The 20,752-nt window shown below is 43.2% G+C and overlaps 1 protein-coding gene across 5 annotated transcripts in view; it reads right to left on the bottom strand.

Moving 5' to 3' along the window:
• The window catches only part of gpam (glycerol-3-phosphate acyltransferase, mitochondrial), a 76,858-nt gene that overhangs the window by 14,249 nt on the left and 41,857 nt on the right, over positions 1 to 20,752 (bottom strand). For 4 of the 5 annotated variants that reach the window (XM_033033979.1, XM_033033977.1, XM_033033978.1 and 1 more), the window contains 12 exons: positions 19,431 to 19,544; positions 17,683 to 17,832; positions 13,174 to 13,273; positions 10,634 to 10,770; positions 9,438 to 9,537; positions 8,136 to 8,348; positions 6,956 to 7,069; positions 6,108 to 6,193; positions 4,504 to 4,619; positions 2,643 to 2,713; positions 1,689 to 1,953; positions 90 to 226 (listed from right to left, as the gene is read on the bottom strand). In XM_033033979.1, coding sequence (XP_032889870.1) covers positions 90 to 226; positions 1,689 to 1,953; positions 2,643 to 2,713; positions 4,504 to 4,619; positions 6,108 to 6,193; positions 6,956 to 7,069; positions 8,136 to 8,348; positions 9,438 to 9,537; positions 10,634 to 10,770; positions 13,174 to 13,273; positions 17,683 to 17,832; positions 19,431 to 19,544 — 1,603 coding nt within the window. The remainder of the gene's footprint in view (positions 1 to 89; positions 227 to 1,688; positions 1,954 to 2,642; positions 2,714 to 4,503; positions 4,620 to 6,107; positions 6,194 to 6,955; positions 7,070 to 8,135; positions 8,349 to 9,437; positions 9,538 to 10,633; positions 10,771 to 13,173; positions 13,274 to 17,682; positions 17,833 to 19,430; positions 19,545 to 20,752) is intronic. The other variant, XM_033033981.1, reaches the window with a different exon arrangement.

The raw sequence follows: 20,752 nt of genomic DNA, 5'->3' as shown, positions 1-20,752 counted from the left end.
CACATGCCATTCTTCATTTAGCAGTTAAATCAATAATATTTATTAATCAGAACTCATCATACAATATATTGCACTTAGTTTAGACTCACCAATCCTACAATCACCTCATTGGAAAGGAGGTGACACAGATCAGCTGCTGTACGAACAAGCCTTTCCTGGCTGACTGTTGGGTCCATTTTGCCAGGTCCTGAAATATTCTCCCTTAGTACAGCACAGAGGGAAGAGGCTGCAATACAATGAAATAGGTTCAACAATGGAAATTGTGAGAAATGAAATAGTGAGATAATCATATTACAGTGAACGGACCATGGAAGCAGGAGTGGGTCACACAGTCACAGAATCATTCAGTGTGGAAACAGTCCCTTCAGCCCAACTAGCCCGTGCCAACAAACAGGTCCCACCTGCCTGCGTTTGGCCCATATCCTTCTAAACCTGTCCTATCCATGTACCTACCTGAAAGCTTCTTAAACGTAGGCATGATGTGACTGAATAGCACGCAAAGTTTTTCACTGTGTCTTGATACATGTGACAATCATACACCAATATCAATACAGTCAACACTTGTTATTACATACCTCTTTGTAACAGATTTCAGTTTAATAGGACTGTCTCTTTAGGAACACAGGATGCTATTTACACTGCAGAGGCAATTGAAATTGACAGGACATTGAAATTGACAGGCCATTGCTTCGATCTACACTTAAAGGGCCTGTCCCACTATACGAGTTTACCCAAGAGCTTTCCCGAGTTTAAAAAAAAAATCAAACTTGTGGTAAATACGTAGAATGTACGTAGCGGGTACGTCGGAGCTCGGGACGTCTCTTAGCGGCTCGTAACGCTAACGGCAGGTACTCGGGAAACGAGGTAAGCTCGTGAAGTTATTTCAACACGTTGAAAAATGTCCACGAGAGCTCCGAGTACCTACGAGCAGCTATTACCGTAATTCTTCGAGTTCGAGGGGAAACTCGGGAGAACTCTTGAATTACCTCGTACTGTGGGACAGGCCCTTAACTCTATTTAACAATGTAACAAACAGCCTTTATTTTTAGTCTTAAAATATATTTTTAGCTGTTAAAAAGAACTTTATGCACTCAGCAGGTTAGTGTCTTTGGAAGGAGAAAGAGAGTTAATGTTTAAAGTCAATGTCCTTTCACCCTGAACTCCGGGCAGTCATTGTGTCATGGGAGTCTCACTTAGACAAGGTTTCCACACCCCAATGCCCCAGACCTCCCACAATCTCTGAATGCGGGTATCAGCAGCAGGGGCAGCAGTTATTGCCGTTCCCCAGCTGTGCTCGACAAGGTGGTGCTGGGCGGCCATCTTGGGCCACAACGCTCCTTGTGGTGAGGGAGGTCCCACTGGGCTGTCAGAGACGGGGCTCCCGGATTCTGGCCCAGTAGCCCAGGCTGAGATGTCAATGGGGGGGGGGGGGAACCTTTGCTCTGTTATTGCGGACAATTGGCAAAAACAGACACACCCCACCCCCCCCCCCCTCCACGATCTGTTCAATCAGTAGTCTACCGACATGGTTCTTTCCCCAGACCACTTGGGTTCTCCTGTATATGAAGCTTAAATATCCTGCTTCATCCAGTGGCTTAATTAGAATTTTAGCTGAAACAATCAAATCATAAACGTAAATGCCAAAGTATGTTCCAATCACTGTCAAGACTGAGATGTTAAGCACTTACCCAGTATTGCTTCGGTGAGAAAAACCTGGAAAATGCCGTTGCTGTAGAAATTCAGCTCAAACAGGGCTGGAATCGTCGTGGTTGGTGCAATAAAGAACTCACTGTTTCTCCGGGAGCTTCTGACATTAACACAGTCTCCCAGTAAATGAAGGGCATGCATTACGACGTCTTCGGAATTTCCAGAAAATCCCAGATCAAAATCCCGAGCCAGGACTACCTCTTTCATACAGAAAAAATCTTCCACTAATTTTGATAAGTGGACACCCTGAAAGAAAAAAGACATGAAAATAATGTAATCTATGTTAGATATAATCACATCCACTTTTTACAACATCAATTACAAATGAAAATTTGTGAAGAGATAATTGCACATACTGTGGTGTTAGTCGAGCAGAATATTGATTGGAAATATTAAAATCTCTATCATTGTCTATAGGCCTTGATTCTTCCATCAAGTCAGAAGTACACACAATGTAATCAGAGTAAGGGCACTAAACCACCTGATCTTGATTATTTTTCACTTGGTGTACTGTGACAGGGAAGACACTCTACACATCAAATGCTGCATTGCAGTTCAGAGTAAGTCAAATGCAAGCCAATTATGTTCTCAACCTTTGTAATATTGAAGGATTTTGTTTGAGTGTATTTATAGAAAATGTATATTCCATGTGCCCTCAACTTTTTATTATAATTTTGGGATTTGCGTCATGTAGTAAACTGCATTTTAGATTTCTTGAAAGAAGCAGCTGTGATGTGATGCAGGTAACTATTTTCAAATTACTGGCAGCTCCTCATTACATTGAATGACTTTAAATTGGTCACATCCAAAAGCGCAATTTTAATCTCCACTGTACAAAAGTGTTATAAAGAAACAAAGAGTGAATATACTCTGCATCTCTCACCACGTTAGCACATGCCAGTTTTAACGATAGCTTACAAATGCAAATCCCTCACCTCTCGGTGCCGGTAGAGAAGCAAACACGCAACAATGTGAGTGGACATCACAGCAGAACATCTACTGGCAGCTGGAATAGACAAATAAAATGACTGTTTTAGATGGGGCATCTTGATCGCCATAGATGAGTTGGATGAAGGGCCTGTTTCCATGCTGTATGATTCTATGACTAAGACTCTATCGACAATAAATAAATGGAATGTGACAAACCAACTTGTCGAAGACTCAGACAGTAAAATCTTCAAACACTTGAGCAATTACATTAGAGCTTTCGATATGGTTTACTACATTTTCCCTTCGGAAATGAACCAGAATTTTGTAACTAATTAAAAGATTTGCTGACAAAATATTTTTATTTAATTTAATTTAATTAAATTTAATTTCATTCCCATTAAGGCAGCAACTCATGCTAAAATATAGCGGGCGTTAGCAGCCCTCTGATAACTTGCTCAAATCTCCATTTCCAGTATGAACATCAGTGACAAGTTACAAAGCGCTGGAGAAACTCAGGGGTCAGGCAGCATCTGTGGAGGGAATAGACAGATGACATTGCGAGTCGGGACCCTTCTCTTTTTTCTCGAGTCCGAAGAAGGGTTCCAACCCTAAACATTGTCTATCCATTCCCTCCACAGATGTTGCCTGAGCCACTAGGTTCGTCCAACACTTCATGTTTTCCTCAATATTCCAGTAATGCAGTTCCTTGTGACTCCAGTACATTAATAGGCATATTAACTATGGAAATGCAAGGGAGATGCAGCATGCAAACTGCATGGGTGGTGGGTGGAAAATGCGTGACCAGCTGAGCCTATTTCTGTCCACACAATTTCTAGCATGGCACTGATTACAACAGGAACAGACATCAGAATTATTTTTCCTACTCTCGTGACCAAGAGAATCGATTACACAAAACTCGCTGGTATTTTATAGAAGTTTGGAGAATGCAAACTACATAAAATTTGTAACACAGAAACAACCCATTTAACCCAATTAGAAGAAGGGTGAAGAAGGGTTTCGGCCCGAAACGTCGCCTATTTCCTTCGCTCCATAGATGCTGCTGCACCCGCTGAGTTTCCCCCGCAATTTTGTGTAACCCAATTAGTCTATGGCAGTACTTATGTCCGACAAGAAACATCTCCTGTCCCATCATCTAAATGCATCAGCATAATCTATATCTGGAATGGGCATTGCTCATAATACCTAGAGAATGGACTGGACTCTAAAAATGACGCTAAAACATGGCGCCTCTTGCACGAGGGATCAGTAGTTTATTTCTGTTCAATTTGATAATCGGGGATGTGCTTAGGTGGACTGTTGTAAGAATTTTTCATTGTGCATTTGCACTTTTCCCAGTAGCTGTAAAAGTATGTTCTGCACTGTTTATTTTCTTGTTCACTACCTTTAATAAATGTTTAAAAAACATTTAGACAGGTACATGGATAAGATAGCATTACAGAAATTTGGCAATGCAGGCAGGTGGGACTAGTGTAGGCAGGTAGGACCAGTGTAAATGGGGCACGTTGCTCGGCATGGGCAAGTTGAATCGAAAGGCCTGTTTCCTTGCTGTATAACTCTATGACTTCATGTGACAATAAATGCTTCATTGACCTTTGAGTACACATGTAGCTTTCACTTGGAATCATCTGGATTATTTGTTTCAATTACTTCAAGTTCCCCAATTCAATTTGAACTTGGAACCATCAATTTTAAACATTGTCTGTAACTTCAACCCTTGCCTTAATTAAATGTTTTATTTGCATTGTCGATTCATAAAAATAGCATGTTGTTTCACAAAAAACTGAATGTTTAATTTGCATTCGGCAAAGAAAATCAAACTTAAAAAATGATTCCTGCCACACTTACTGAATAGAGCATGTTTGGCTACATTGGAGATCAGCTGCCGCCGGTATTGTTCATCAAATAAATCTCTGGAGATTACAACAGGTGTAAGATCTTGCTCAATATGGTTAAGGCCTGGTCTATTGGGATAAAGCAACGCATAGTGAAGCATTGAAGGATTTTTTTTTGTAAACCATATGAAAATGCAGTGACTAGGCTGCAACTAAAATGCATACATTTAACAAGCATAAAAGGAATTCTAAACTTTAATTTTGACATTATTCTGTTTTTTTTTTAATCCTTTGACATTATTTTGTACTAGTGAAACATCTCTCCCAAAAATACAATAATGCTGCATCTTTATTTCCTGAGAAACTGAATAAAACATTTTAAGAAATGCTTCTTCATAGATTGTTAACCAATGCCGCACAAGTTGTAACGGTGCGTGAGTTTCCATCGGGTACCTATTTGTTTTATGTTGCTGGAGGTGCGGCTTTGAAGCCCGTGATGCAAAATACTTCTTATAACTGTAACATCTGTAACCAACTTCAGATGCACAAACTGAATCTTCCGTGTAAATCATTTAGAAACACAAAGAAGCTGTGCAAACTACCTGCAGGGTTTTTTGAACATACTGTTTTAAAGCAGGTAACCACAAATTCTTCACGTGTTCACGATTATCGATGCCACTGCAGAAAAACTGCTCAGCACGCTGATTACAGGATGCCAGAAAACCCTTGTTACAACAGATATGGAGGGGGGGAAGAGGCGGTGTCCATTATTGTCGATTGTCCATTATAACTAAGTGGGTAAATTTGTACAGCATTGGAAAACAGCCTGTAAATATACACTAAATAAGACACGTGATGAGCAGGAAAGGTAAACACAGACTGAGACTGAACGCTCTGACGTTCTTTTGGTGCTGTTTATGACACTGCTGTGACATGGTTACCATCAGTGACGGCACGCAAGGTACCTCCAAAATGTTATAAACTAGATTTTCACATTTTTAATATTACAAAAAGATTACTAGAATTTAAAAAAAATAACATTATTAATTATCTTAGGCGGTCAGGCCCTTAAACAGCTAAAACTGCTTATAGTTGAACGATCCGCCATAGACACCAATAGGAACAATATGCCTGCCGGCAACTTTTGTCCAAGAGAAACACCCTGGTTACCGTATCGAATGATCTTTGCATATTTTTTTCTTGTGAATGTCTGTAAAAACAGAACCGGTTCGTTACATGGGATGCCTGTGTGCGCTTCACCTACAAAGGGTGGAGAATTTATCAGATGATATTCAGCAAATGTTTCTGTCACTCAGCTGCATCCAGTTAAAGTGGCTGCTTCCTGTTGCCTTTCCAATGAGACGCATATAAATTGAGGCAGCTGATCTCTGACCCAGTGCTCAGTCTTTGTTCCTGATACGAATGGACACCTCGGTTACAACAGATTCCGTCCGCTATAACCAAAATCTATTATAAAGAGGTCCGTAATAACGAGGGTTGACAGTAATGAGATTAATTGCTGCAACAAGTAAGAATTTAATTGTTCCGTTTCTGGACATATGACAACAAAATCCTCTTAACTCTTGATATGCTTCCCTTCACAAGCCCAGTGCTTACCTTTCAGTGATAATGGTCGGAAGAAGATTTTCTTCCAGGGATAGGGTTGCAGGCAATGGACGATTCCTCTGAGTATCAATGTATTCCTAAAGAAACAAAGATTACGTTTTTACATTACTATCTTCACCCACATTTTAAATCACTTTGAACAGTCAAATTAGAACTTAGAGAAGGATATATTTGCTTTGTAAGAGCAAATTGTTACTATGTCAAAATAATTGCAGAAATGTTTTGCCCGATAATAAGGCGACCCCAAAGCTAACGTGTCAAATTTCCTCAAAGGAAAACAAAGCTGGTTGATGATGACATGGGGAATAATATCCAGGTGGAAAAAGAGCTGATGTTCCCTCGGGATAGCTTACAAGATGCCAAACAATTACGGGACATCAATGATCCATGTCGTGAAAGTAAAACAATGCCTTCTTACTGCGAAAACTAAAGTCAATTATTTGTATCTTACAAATCAAAACATATGTTTAAAATATATTAATATTAAGTAAGCTGTAATATTAATGTTTAGTTAACTGTAAGGCACAAGTCAGTTATTTCAATGCTTGATTTAATAATATTAAAAAGGACACAAAGTGCTGGAGTAATTCAGAAGTCAGGCAGCATCTCTGGAGCACATGTATAGGTGTTTTGGGGTTAAGACCTTTCTTCCACCACTTTCAACCCGAAGTATCACCTTTCCATGTTCTCCAGTGATGCTGCCTGACCTGCTGAATTACTCCAGCAATTTGTGTTGGTTTGTGTGTTAACCAACATCTGCACTTCCTTGTTTCTACATTTAATAGTGGGTTTCGACTCTTAAATGCTAAATTCAGGCGATTTCCATTTTTATCACTCACCCTAACAGAAAATGGTTGCCCAAAGTCTACTCGGACACAGCCAAAGTTCTTGCGAAGCATTCTGAAGACTCCTTGTGCAACACCCCAAAGGCTCTCTTTTTTTTTGGGCTTCCCCTAGAAAAGAGCATTTATCAGCATTACTTCATTAAACTTAGAACTGAACCAGTGACTAAATCTTTCATGTTAAACATCAGTGTAGCATATTTGTCACAAAAATAAGTTATTGGGTGTTGTTAATCATCTGTCAATGTGGTAGGCCTCAAACAAATTGTTGGTGATATTTACACCGAAGAACCTGTAGCTCTCGACCATCTCCATCTCCAGAATCACCACTGATTCTGAATGGGGTGTGCATGGAATACATTGGCATACACCAGTGAGCTAAAATACAAAGTAATGCCTCCAGAAGATTATAGATATTAATTATGGAAATCACCTGTCAGGTTAGCCTTAATTGTAGCCCTGACCAGGTGGTCTTGAGTTGCTGCTTTGAGTCATTGAAGTTCGTGTTGTTCATAAGTTCATAATACTTCATAAGGGCGGCACGGTGGCTCAGCAATACAGTTGCTGCCTTACAGCGCCTGAGGCCCAGGTTCGATCCTGACTACGGGTACTGTCTGCACGGAATTTGTACGTTCCCTACCTGACCACGCCATTCAATCATGGCTGATCTATCTTTCCCTCTCAACCCATTCTCCTGCCTTCTCCCCATAATTTTTGACACCCTTACTAGTCAAGAATCTCCGCTTTAAAAATACCCACTGGCCTGGCCTCCACAACCGTCTGCGGCAATGAATTCCACAGATTCACCACCCTCTGACTAAAGAAATTCCTCCTCATCTTTCTAAAGGTACATCCTTTTATTCTGCAGATACTTTGCTACAGGATTACAACTCAGCGTAAGGATTTGAAACGGGATGGTCTGTGACTTGATGCAGTGCTTGGAGGTGATGTACTTCCAATGACCTGCTGTCTTGGTTATCTTGGGATTGCAGGGTTAGCAGATTGAATGGTTTAGGTCTATGCCAATGTATCCCATGAATGAGTAATAAGAAAACTGAATAACTGATACCTGTATTTCCAGACTTTGTACAGGATAGCAAAACATTCACAACTCAGAGAAAGCAACAGAGCAAGTGCCCAGGATAAAAACAGCATCAATGTTAAAAATGGTACCCACCAGCTGTTCACTGTTGTAATTGCCTTCAATGATCCGGTCATAGGAGATTCCCACTGGAATAATCATGACATCAGTAACGATATTCTCACAGAGGCTATCGACCACAATAGAGAGAAGTCCGGTCATGGCCATATATGGTTTACCACTACGAGACCGCGTGCCTTCCACAAATATCTCCATAAACTGCCGCTGCCGCAGAAGTTCCTCAATGTACTGTTAAATTAAATAGGTATCACTCATATATATAAAAATAAATCAGTCATCCCATTACTTACTGGAATCTTATTAGCTGGCTCTCCAACCAACTTCTTGCACTAACCTTCGAACATCTAATTTAATTCTGATGTATATTTAGGACTGCCACAATCGGCACTCATCTAATGATGCATTGGTCAGTGGAATGTAGTACAAACTCATGAAAACCCAGGATTAAATAGAAATAAGCAGCAAACTTATGCTGGAGATCTAAGTTATTGCGATTCAGTGACCTGTCAGGTGTCATTTTGGACATAGTTTCTCATTAAGCCCTTCCAGTGAGCCAATATGCAAATTATTGTCTCCAGAAGGCTATATATTGACACAGATTGAAACTACAAATCCACCACTGATTTTCCGGCATCCTTGGTTCTAGAGCCTTTCTGGATTATCTGTTTTGCTGGACCAACAGAGGTCACGGCATCAGAGAGAAGTTCAATAGTACCAGAACGGTCCGTCCGCCTAGACAGCTGAGGAGCCGAGATATCGACCCCTTAATGTCAGCTTGGAAGTTGGCTATGGGAACAGATCTGTCGGCTCCGACCGGACCAGAGTTCCTGAACCTCGGCCGCAGGGAGCAAATTCGACCCGCTGATCGGCCGCGGAAGTCGTCTATGGGAACGGGCCTGCCGGCTCTGGCCTAGCCAGAGTTCTAGAACCCAAGCCACAGGGGGCAAATTCGAACTGCTGATCTGTGCAAAAGTCCTGATGAGGTCGAGATCGCCCGCCTCACCTGGCCCAGGTGCCATACTTTCAGGGGGGGCAGGGGATGACGACTTCCAGGCAGGATATCAAGTGCGCTCTCGTAATTTTGTCTCGTAATTTAATGGAGGTGCCAGACCACGTTGTCAGAAAATCGATGCTGGGCCTATGCACGACAAAGGATGAGTACTATACAAGGGTAAAACTGTTCCAACTGAGAATGAAACAAATGAACCTAGGCTACCAAAATAAAACTGGCAGACATGTACGCCTGATGAAAGTATGTACGGACAATTATTTTAATGATTTGCTTCCAGTCTCCCAACTATTCCCAGCATAACCTACCACACGCAGCACAGATCTATACAGGATATCCTTCCGTCCATCTGCACCAATATCCAACTTCCTTCGAATGAAGAAGCCACCAAGTTTTCTTATGAGTGTGCTGCAAAAATCAACATTTTATTGCCTAAAATGACATGATTGGAATAGGTCCAGCACATGAATTCCATAATTTCATTGACAAAAAGAGCACAGATCTACTATTTGGTTCATGTTTCAGATAAACGAATGCTACTACTGAACGCTGGAAAATGTTTCCGTTCAAACTAAGGCCATATCTGTTCCATTGTACAATGTCCAAGGGGTCATTTTCATAACTTTCAGTGACAATGACACTAAAATGCATTTGCCTGTCACCATATTTTTCTTTTGTCTTCCATCTTAAAACTGAAGAGTTACCCAAAACAATTCATAACCTAAAAGTTCATAACTCCTTCCATTCAATCAGAATCATGTAACGGATTCTGTATTTGTTTTTATTTTAGATATACGGCGTGGAAACAGTCCCTTCGCCAACCAAATCCTCACCGACCAACGATCCCCATACACTAACATTACCCGACACACACTAGGGACAATTTACAATTATATCATGCCAATTCATTTACAAACCTGTAAATCTTTGGAGTGCGGGAGGAAACTGGAGCTTCCTGGAGAAAGTCCACACTTTATTGCTAGGAAATCAAATAAAAACAAAAACTTTGGAAACACTCATCCCTTTGAGCTAGTTTGTGTTAATGGGGCAGATAGACACAATATGCTGGAGTAACCCCGCAACTCAGGCAGCATCTCTGGAGAAAAAAAAAAAAATAGGTGACGATTCGGGTCGGAATCCTTCCTTAGACTTTTGTTAATGGGGAACATTTGCCTTTTTAATTCTGATTTCACATTCATTTCTCATATTGTTTAATGTCTTACTTTCCAATTAGGTATTTACCTCCCTTTTAGCTACCAATTGATTTTGAAGCCATGGTCATCTAAATCGAGATTTCACAATCTCCTTCTTTTATATGAAGATTATTTGGAGATAGCAAAAAAAATGTTTTAGAGGTGAATCTTATGGAAAAGAAAATCTCACTAGGTTTGTGGAAAATATAGTTCAACTACAGAAAGGCACACAACATGAATATGGGAGCTGATATATTTGCATTTAAGAGAGACTTGGATAAAGAAAAGTGCCTTGACTTCATTCCACTCACCTGAAAATGGGAATATTTAAATTATTTCCAGCGGCAATATGCGGTGCTTTGATGTTGTGACAGAAGAGAATGAAAGTAAGCAGCAAGTAGTCAATGTGAGATTTGTGAACCGGTAGAAAGATCAGAGGAACATTCTGCTGGAGGGCAAGAAAAAAAAGATAAATGAAAACATAAACTACCACTTGAAGAAAGCAATAGGTCCTTTCAATATCTGGCTAAAACCTTTCCAAATTTAATAACAACCGAGTTAATAACAGAGCAATCCCTTTCTTATCGTTCCTTCTTAGCAATATGCATTCTAATATTAATTTCAGTGTTGTATCTTATTTATTTTAACTTTGCATAAGCTTGCAGTACCCAGATTGTTCAATGGCCTAATGTATATCGGTAACATGCAGTCATAAATGGATAAATTGTATTTGCAATGCAAACCATATGGGGAATGATTTTATTTTATTATCTCATGTACGTGTTCACATGAATCATACCATTCCCCGAATCCTTCCACATGCTCATCAACAATTCATCAACAATTATTCTCCTATTAACATTTTGGAAAAAAATTATAATCAACCATTGTACAGTATCACCTCCAAATAATCTTCATAATCTCATGAACCAATAAAAAAAAAAAAACACCTGATATTTAATACTGGGATCAATGATGTTTAAATGGTGTGTGTAAAGATCCCTTTGGTCAGTAGCAACAATATCAGCTTGAGAGAACAAAAGATGATTGAAATGTAGGTGATTTTAATTGGTGATGGAGTTCAAGGATAATTTCATCTTTTGAATTCAGATGATTAGATAGGAATGCAAAATTACAACCAGTATCCAATGTTCTAAAATCAGCTCACATCAACAAAAAACATTAACCATCTTCCTAATTACTGGACCATAATTAATGCATAATCTATTTATACAAGAGTGCAGCATCGGAACAGGCCCTTCGACCCACAATGTCTATGTCGAACTTGATTCAAAGTTAAACTACGCCCTTCTGCCTGCATGTGACCCATATCTCTCCATTCCCTGCATATTTAACAGGAGAACCAGATACAGCAAGTAAAATCAGTGGGTACCAGGTAGATAGCAGTAGGTGGCATCATACCATGGCAGGTACGCCAGTGACCAACTGGCATATGATTTAACCTGTTCAATTTTTTTGTGATTTAACTAAAACTGTCACAAGTTAAATATAACCAGTTACATTTGCATTTTGTTCAAATTTGTTTTCATTAAGAGCGACTCAGTGTACGTGGTTCAATGCCAAGGCCTTACAAACGTGGCCTATTGGGCAATAGAAATTTGCTGTCATGGATTTTACAAATCACTACCCAAAAATTTGAGATACAGAATAAAAATCACTCTCCCTGATATTATGCAAAAAAAATAAATAAATGAACACATCTGTGCACATGCCCTGACATGTGCAGATGATACCGGTTTGCATAATGGAAAATCAGAATACCTTTTGCTTGGACTGCACCACCCCCCTCCAATTTCAGGTGGTCCTTGCTTTCTCCCTCCTTCCCCTCCCCTTCCCAGCTCTCCCACAGCCCACTGTCTCCGCCTCTTCCTTTCTTCTTCCCGGCCCCCCCCCCCCCCCACCCCCCCCCCACCCCACCCCACGTCATCTATTCCTTCGCTCCATCGATGCTGCCTCACCCGCTGAGTTTCTCCAGCATTTTTGTCTACATTCGATTTTTACAGCATCTGCAGTTCTTTCTTAAACAATTCTGATGAGTATGTTGGCTAGTTAACTAGAATAAGGATCCCCATAATCTAGTTCTATGTTATCCCACTTTTGCATCCTACATACACTTGGGGCAATTTGCAGAAACCAATTAAGCTACAAAGCTGCTTGTCTTTGGAGCGTGGAAGGAAACCGGGGCACCTGGAGAAAACCCATGCGGTCACAGGGAGAAGGAATAAACTCCGCAGCAAGCACCCATAGTCAGCGGTCAAACCCAGGTCCTTGGCGCTGAGCCAGCAGCTCTACTGCTGTAGCACTGTGCCGCTCCTTTCATAACACTGGCTTCCATCCAGGTTAACAGCGAATAAAAAGTATTTAGGTCATATGCAGGCACAGTCAGCTCTATTCCACATCTTTAATGTTCTTCCTCTTAGCAATTCAAATAATATTTACAAAGTTTCCCATCATCACCAAAGTTAAACAATCATTTGCATGGCACTGTTCAACTTTATACGCAGGAAAACTGAACTTTGGCCACTGGTTAAGATATATGGGAGTGATTTTAATTTGTACACACTCAGTGGTTGTTAAGTGTTCTAGCACTATCAGAGTCATCTGAACAACAACATGCTAAAAGTTAATTCCCCACAGAACATTGAGCAATGGCAAATAATTCATCAGGAGTTACTGTTCAGGATCCAGGTGTTTCCCAACAAAACAAATTAGTCTAATCACACTTGCTCTTCTCTTAGCAACTTATTTTAAAGCAAGGGAAGTGTATACAATGGCCATTCTCAAGCACATTGCACTTCATTAAAGCTGGTGCTTATTTTTAATTGCTTACCTCTGCAGCAGCTTTCTTAACCATCTCAAGCTGTCCTTTGTGAATCTGTATGCTCCAAAAGAAGCCATTGAACAGTTTCAGCAGCACCCAACCTGTTAGTCTAAAAAAACAGGTAGTAGTTTAGTTAAACACATTTTTCATGTATGAAACTTAACCTTCATTTTCTATTTGTTTTCTGCAGCAAACTCAAACCAAAGATTATAGGTATGACAAATGCAATTTACTTTGGTGATTGAGAACCAATGATGTTATAAAAACTGACATAAAAGAGCATTTTGCATTGAAAATGGCAACAGAACCAAAAAAAAGAGAATCAAGTATTCAGAGTTTAATTTTTTAAGTCATTCTTTGTCAAATTCTTCACTGGCACAGCCAGCATTTATTCCCTCATTTAAAATCATGTAATCATCGTGTTGAACAGCACGAATAAAGGCCCTGTGCCCCACCTTGTGCATGCTGACAAGTTGGCATATTGTGCTAGTCCTATTCGTGTGCATTTGGTCCATAGCCCATTACACTCTTACGATTTATATATATGTCCAAATCTCTTTTAAAAGTCACTAGACCAAGTGCAGACCCGTTGGGTCTGTTTCCCTAACGGCGTTTGCGGGGGGGGGGGGGGGCAGCGGCATCACACTCACATTAACCACCCCCCAAACACACAGGTGGGGGGAGGGGAGGTGAGAAGAGGGGAGGGAGGGGAGAGGAGGAGGAGGAAATGGGACAGATTTGGGAGGGAAAGGAGTGCGGGGTAGGACGTGAGAGAGGGGGATGGGGAGAGAGACGTGGGGGAGGGGGGGATGGGGAGGGAGGGGAGGATGGAGGGAGGGGGAGAGGGGTGGGGGGAGAGAGGGGAAGGAGTGGGGAGAGAGGAGGGGGAAGGGGGGAGAGAAGAGGAAGAGTGGGGAGGGAGGAGGAGAGGGGTAGGGGGAGTGATGGAAGAGGGACAGAGGGGTGGGGGAAGGGGGCAGGGGGAGAGAGGGAAGGGGGTGGGGTAGAGAGGGAAGGGGGGTGGGGGAGAGAGGGAAGGGGGTGGGGGAGGGATGAGGAGGGAGAGGGGGAGAGGAGTGGGGAGGGAGGGGTAAAGGGGTAGCGGGAGTGGTGGAAGAGGGACGGGGGAGTGGTGGAAGAGGACAGAGGGGTAGGGGAAGGGGTGGGGGAGAGAGGGGAAGGGAAGGGAAGAGAGAGGGGTGGAGGAGGAAGAGGGGTGGGGTAAGGGGAGAGAAGTGGAAGAGTGGGGAGGGAGGGGTAGGGGGAGTGGTTGAAGAGGGACAGAGCGGTATGGGGAAGGGGGCGGGGGGAGAGAGGGAAGGGGGTGGGGTAGAGAGGGAAGGGGGGTGGGGGAGAGAGGGATGGGTGGGAGAGGGAGAGGGGCGAGTAGAGGGAGACATAGAAATTAAGTGCAGGAGTAGGCCATTCGGCCCTACGAGCCTGCACCACCATTCAATATGATCATGGCTCATCATCCAACTCAGTATCCTGTACCTGCCTTCTCTCCATACCCCCTGATCCCTTTAGCCACAAGGGCCAGATCTAACTCCCTCTTAAATATAGCCAATGAACTGGCCTCAACTACCTTCTGTGCCAGTGAATTCCAGAGATTCACCACTCTCTGTGTGAAAAATGTTTTTCTCATCTCGGTCCTAAAAGATTTACCCCTTATCCTTAAACTGTGACCCCTTGTTCTGGACTTCCCCAACATCTGGAACAATCTTCTTGCATCTAGCCTGTCCAACCCCTTCAGAATTTTGTAAGTCTATAAGATACCCCCTCAATCTTCTAAAATCTAGCGAGTACAAGCTGAGTCTATCCAGTCTTTATTCATATGAAAGTCCTGACATCCCAGGAATCAGTCTGGTGAGCCTTCTCTGTACTCCCACTATGGCAAGAATGTCTTTGAGCATTGGGCATTGTGACATCACACGATGGAACGTTCACCAGGGGCTGGGGCTGCTTCTATGGGTGAGAAGCCAGTATTTTTTTTAATATTGGGGGGGGGGGGGGGGGGGGGCTGCGGCATCACACTCACATTAACCACCCCCGAAACACACAGGTGGGGGGAGGGGGGGGTGAGAAGAGGGGTGGGAGGGGAGAGGAGGAGGAGGAAACGGGACAGATTTGGGAGAGAAAGGAGAGCGGGGTAGGGGGTGAGAGAGGGGGATGGGGAGAGAGATGTGGGGGAGGGGGGGGGATGGGGAGCTAGGGGAGGAGGGAGCGAGGGGGAGAGGGGTGGGGGGAGAGAGGGGAAAGAGTGGGGAAGGGGGGAGAGAAGTGGGAGAGTGGGGAGGGAGGAGGAGAGGGGTAGGGTCTGTGTGAAAAATGTTTTTCTCATCTCGGTCCTAAAAGATTTACCCCTTATCCTTAAACTGTGACCCCTTGTTCTGGACTTCCCCAACATCTGGAACAATCTTCCTGCATCTAGCCTGTCCAACCCCTTAAGAATTTTGTACGTTTCTATAAGATACCCCCTCAATCTTCTAAAATCTAGCGAGTACAAGCCAAGTCTATCCAGTCTTTCTTCATATGAAAGTCCTGACATCCCAGGAATCAGTCTGGTGAACCTTCTCTGTACTGTCACTATGGCAACAATGTCTTTGAGCATTGGGTATTGTGACATCACACAATGGAACGTTCACCAGGGGCTGGGGCTGATTCTATGGGTGAGAAGCCAGTATTTTTTGAAATATTGGGGGGGGGGGCTGCGGCATCAAACTCACATTAACCACCCCCCAAACACACTGGTGGGGGGAGGGGGGTGAGAAGAGGGGAGGGAGGGGAGAGGAGGAGGAAACGGGACAGATTTGGGAGAGAAAGGAGAGCGGGGTAGGGGGTGAGAGAGGGGGATGGGGAGAGAGATGTGGGGGAGGGGGGGATGGGGAGGGAGGGGAAGAGGGAGGGAGGGGAAGAGGGAGGGAGGGGGAGAGGGGTGGGGGGGAGAGAGGAGAAAGAGTGGGGAGGGAGAGTGGAGGGGGTGGGGGGAGAGAAGTGGAAGAGTGGGGAGGGAGGAGGAGAGGGGTAGGGGGAGTGATGGAAGACGGACAGAGGGATAGGGGGAAGGGGGCGGGGGGAGAGAGGGAAGGGGGTGGGGGAGAGAGGGAGAGGGGTGAGGAGAGGGAGGGGGAGGAGAGAAGGGGGAGAGAAGTGGAAGAGTGGGGGGGGGAGGGAGGGAGGGAGGGGTAGAGGGAGTGGTGGAAGAGGGACGGGGGAGTGGTGGAAGAGGAACAGAGGGGTAAGAGGAAGGGGTGGGGGAGAGAGGGAAAGGGAGGGGAAGAGAGAGGGGTGGGGTAAGGGTAGAGAAGTGGAAGAGTGGGGAGGGAGGGGTAGGGGGAGTGGTGGAAGATGGACAGAGGGGATGGGGAAGGGGGCGGGGGGAGAGAGGGAAGGGGGTGGGGTAGAGAGGGAAGGGGGGTGGGGGAGAGAGGGATGGGTGGGAGAGGGAGAGGGGTGAGGAGAGGGAAACATAGAAACATAGAAATTAAGTGCAGGAGTAGGCCATTCGGCCCTTCGAGCCTGCAACGCCATTCAATATGATCATGGCTGATCATCCAACTCAGTATCCTGTACCTGCCTTCTCTCCATACCCCCTGATCCCTTTAGCCACAAGGGCCACATCTAACTCCCTCTTAAGTTCCGATTGGGCATATGTGAACATTGGGCATTGTGACATCACACAATGGAACGTTCACCAGGGGCTGGGGCTCCTGCAAAGGCATATGTAAATGAATCCATTCCGATTGGACATCTGTGAGCATTGGGCATTGTGACATCACACGATGGAACGTTCACCAGGGGCTGGTGCTGCTTCTATGGGTGAGAAGCCAGTTTATTTTTGAAATATTGGGGGGGGGGAGGATTTGATTAAAAACGTGTACTTAAACACAACGAAATGTAATGAGGAGCGGATACTTAGAAAGAAAAATGAAATCTCTACCGAAATGGAAAAGATGTCGGCGATTCTGCGTCTGGTTTCGGAGTTGCAGTGAATCAAAGGAAGAAATGCAGCCGGCAGCCGTCCATGTAAATGGATCCATTCCGATTGGACATCTGCGAGCATTGGGCATTGTGATTGGACATCTGCGAGCATTGGGCATTGTGACATCACACGATGGAAACGAATCAAAAGGAAGAAAGGCAGCCGGACGGACGGCAGGCGACAGGCACACAGTTTTATATATTAGATAGATAATTGCATCTGCTTCTATACCGTCAATGATGGTGTCCATTATTGCTGACTGTCTGCAATAACCGAGTGAGGGGGGTGAAGTTTAACCCAAGGCCTGGAGTGGAGATACGCGAGGTTAAACCAGCAGGAATTCACAGGAGCTGCAGAGCTGCCGTCATGCGGTGCACCAGGGAGGGACCCGCGCTACTCACACAACCGATAGTACGTCTCATTAGGTAACTGGCAGAAGTGGGGGGGCGGTGAAATGGGAGCCTCGCTCTGCTAAAACCAAAATCCGCTATATTATTGTGAGAGTTTACTCTGTTAAAATTGATGGACATAATTACCTGATCACAGCTGGCGAGATGTTTGCCACCATTTGCTGAAGGATCCCTCTAGCTTTTCGCTTTACTTTATTCACAGCTTTGGGTTCTGGCTGGGCAAGAGTTTCTACGGGCATTCGATCAGTCACAGTTTCCACAATGGCCTTTTGCACTCTGCAGTTCACAACGCCAGAAATAAGATTTATTTTTTAAAGCGCATTTTTTTTTAAAGTGCATCTCCATTCTTTCCCATAATTTTCACCATACCACTTTCAATACTCAAGATCTTTTCTTTTAAATGGTTATAACTGACTGCAAATGTAAGCTGTATATACATTTTGTGGGAAGCAAATAAAAAACAGAGATTCTGGAAATTTAAAGTAAAGGTAGAAACTGCTGAAACAAAAATACTCAGCAGACGACATAGCATCTGTGAAGGGGGAAAAGGAGTCAGCTACTCAAATCTAAACGCGATTCTTGCAGTTTGGTGGGCACTCCGTAAATAGGGACAAATCGTGGGGAATCCTGAAAATATCTGCAGATTAATAAGAATCTTATAGTATAAAGATAAAGTAATATCTTTCAGTGTGACCTTACTAAATAACAATTATTCAGAACATGGTGAATAGATACATAGTTTTCCTTTTATGACCCCTCTCCCCCCACCCCCGCCCATTCCGTCTATATCCCACCATCTGGCTTTACAATCCACTCCTCTTCTCTTCTTATCTTACACCCCGTTTGTGGAAAGAGAAACTAGGTTAACATTTCAGATTGATGACTGAAGGAGTCATTCATGCTTAGGCTAATTACTGTTAGCATATTTTATTATTTTGTCTCGATATTTCTAGCAATATTATTTTGAACTCTTGGGGATGGGCTTTGATACGTAGATGAACGTTACATATATCATACCAGGAGAGGGAGTGGCCAAATCAGACTGGAGCAGGCACGGGAGAGAGAATACAGTTCTTACCAGAAGAGAGAGAGAGAGAACGGAAAATTACAGCTTGTATAAGAATAAGGAACACCTGGTATGAATCATCTCTTTGTTTGTACAACTATTTCAATAAAGAATCAATTAAACTGGAAATAAAGGCTGGAGGATACGTTTTCCTTATCGTTTGCATAAGTTCACTCCTTCCTGCCTGTGTAGTAATGGCAACGGAAAGTTGGACATTGGAAAAGTTTGAAATTGTCATTACAATGACCTTTCAAAAAAGCAAAGAAAAGTAAGAAAACACGGCTGATTTAAGTTGAAGGGGAGAGTGGAGAGAAGGAAGGTTATATTTGTGGTAAGATGGAGATCAAGAGAGGTGGGAACTTGGTGATGCAGAATACTAGTTGCTAGAAATCTGGATTAAAAGAAAATTTCCAGTAGGTGAAGAAGCATTCTCTCTCTCGATACAGTTCACCAGAGCATCATGTCTTAACGAGTTAAGTATTGAGGATACATTAACAGTTTCAGTTATTTTCAGTTGGTTTGTGCACCTCTGAAAAAGGTTTTCTAAACAAGCTTTTCCACGTAAATTGTATTCAAAACTTGGAATGCTCTTACCCATATGGGTGTGGCTGTTTTGTGGTCAACAAAATACTCAACTACTATGTGCTAAGGTTTGGTGAATGTAACTGTGCTGCATTTGCTGAATATAAATCATTCAGCTTAAACAAGGGTGTCAGTCATGTGGGGGGGGGGGGGGTTAAAGGGCAGGGGGCAGGAACTAATGCAGTATGTGCGAGACTTCCAAACAATAAAATTCAGTACTCCATACCTGGTGCTGTTTAAAACATTCTCAATCACATTCCTTGGAAACATATCACGATGCACATCTCTTTCCTGAATGAACAGGACATAGCAGAGGCGTCGTGCCAACCAACCTCGGTATCTAATCACCAAAGCAAAGGGGTAAATATCAACCTATTTCATCACTGCTCCAACCCAGTACATAGTTAACGTGATAGACACAAAGTTCTGAAGGAACTCAGCGGGTTCAGCAGCATCTATGGAGAAAATGGGTCAGTGATGTTTTGGGTTGGGACCCTTCTTCAGATTGAAGGATAGGTGAACAGCTTGGGTCAGGACCCTTCTCCAGGCTCACGGGTCTCCACCCAAAATGTCACCTATCCATTTTCTCCAGAGATGCTGCCTGACTCACTGAGTTACTCCAGCATTCTGTGGCTATCTTTGGTATAATCCATTTTATTAAATCAAAAATGATTTTAATAGAAATCCAAATATCAAAAATGCTGCTGTGCCATAATTCAAAAATATATTTTCATGCACACTGCAAAATCCCGAAGAGTAATTGTGATCAAGTACACAACAGCTGTCTGTCATAATTCAAGTGACATTTTGCTGTGTTAACATTATGCACCATTTCCCAATCAAGGATGCAAATTACATAGGCAACATATTTGCAGACCTTTGATAACAGCATTTCCAGCCTACTACAAGCTAACAACTACACTTGGTCTACAAGAAACAACCTAACTTCCCACTCTGTGCCACTGAGGTGGCAGCCACACTGAAAAACCTCAGATGTAGGCTAGTGTACTAACTTGTAACAGTCTAACTGTGGTACAGTTTAGTTAATTTAAGTACAAATTAGTAATTGATCAGTGTCTTGGATGATGACTGAGATCACATTTATCCCAAAATGTTTCCATTGCTTTGGCACTTATCAACTGGCAGGAGAAAGCAGATTCAGATTCAGATTCAATCTTTATTGTCATTGAGCAGTGTACAGTACAGAGACAACGAAATGCAGTTAGCATCTCACCCAGAAGAGCGAACATAGAATAATGAACAGCAGAATATATATATGTACATACATTAGTGCAATTTTTCTGAGGGAGGGAGAGTCCGGGGGGGTGACTGGCAATCACCAAGGTGTAGAGTTAAGTAATGTAACATCCGCAGGGAAGAAGCTGTTCCTGAACCTGCTGGTCTGGCAACGGAGAGACCTGTAGCGCCTCCCAGATGGGAGGAGGGTAAACAGTCTGTGGCTGGGGTGAGAGCCGTCCTTGACGATGCTGAGCGCCCTTCGCAGACATCGCTTGCTCTGGACAGACTCAATGGAGGGGAGTGAGGAAC

This window comes from Amblyraja radiata, chromosome 15 (genome assembly GCF_010909765.2).
Source record: "Amblyraja radiata isolate CabotCenter1 chromosome 15, sAmbRad1.1.pri, whole genome shotgun sequence".
Lineage (NCBI taxonomy): Eukaryota > Metazoa > Chordata > Chondrichthyes > Rajiformes > Rajidae > Amblyraja > Amblyraja radiata.
The sequence above is the reverse complement of the archived record's forward strand: the minus strand, read 5'-3'. Positions and strand labels throughout refer to the sequence as shown.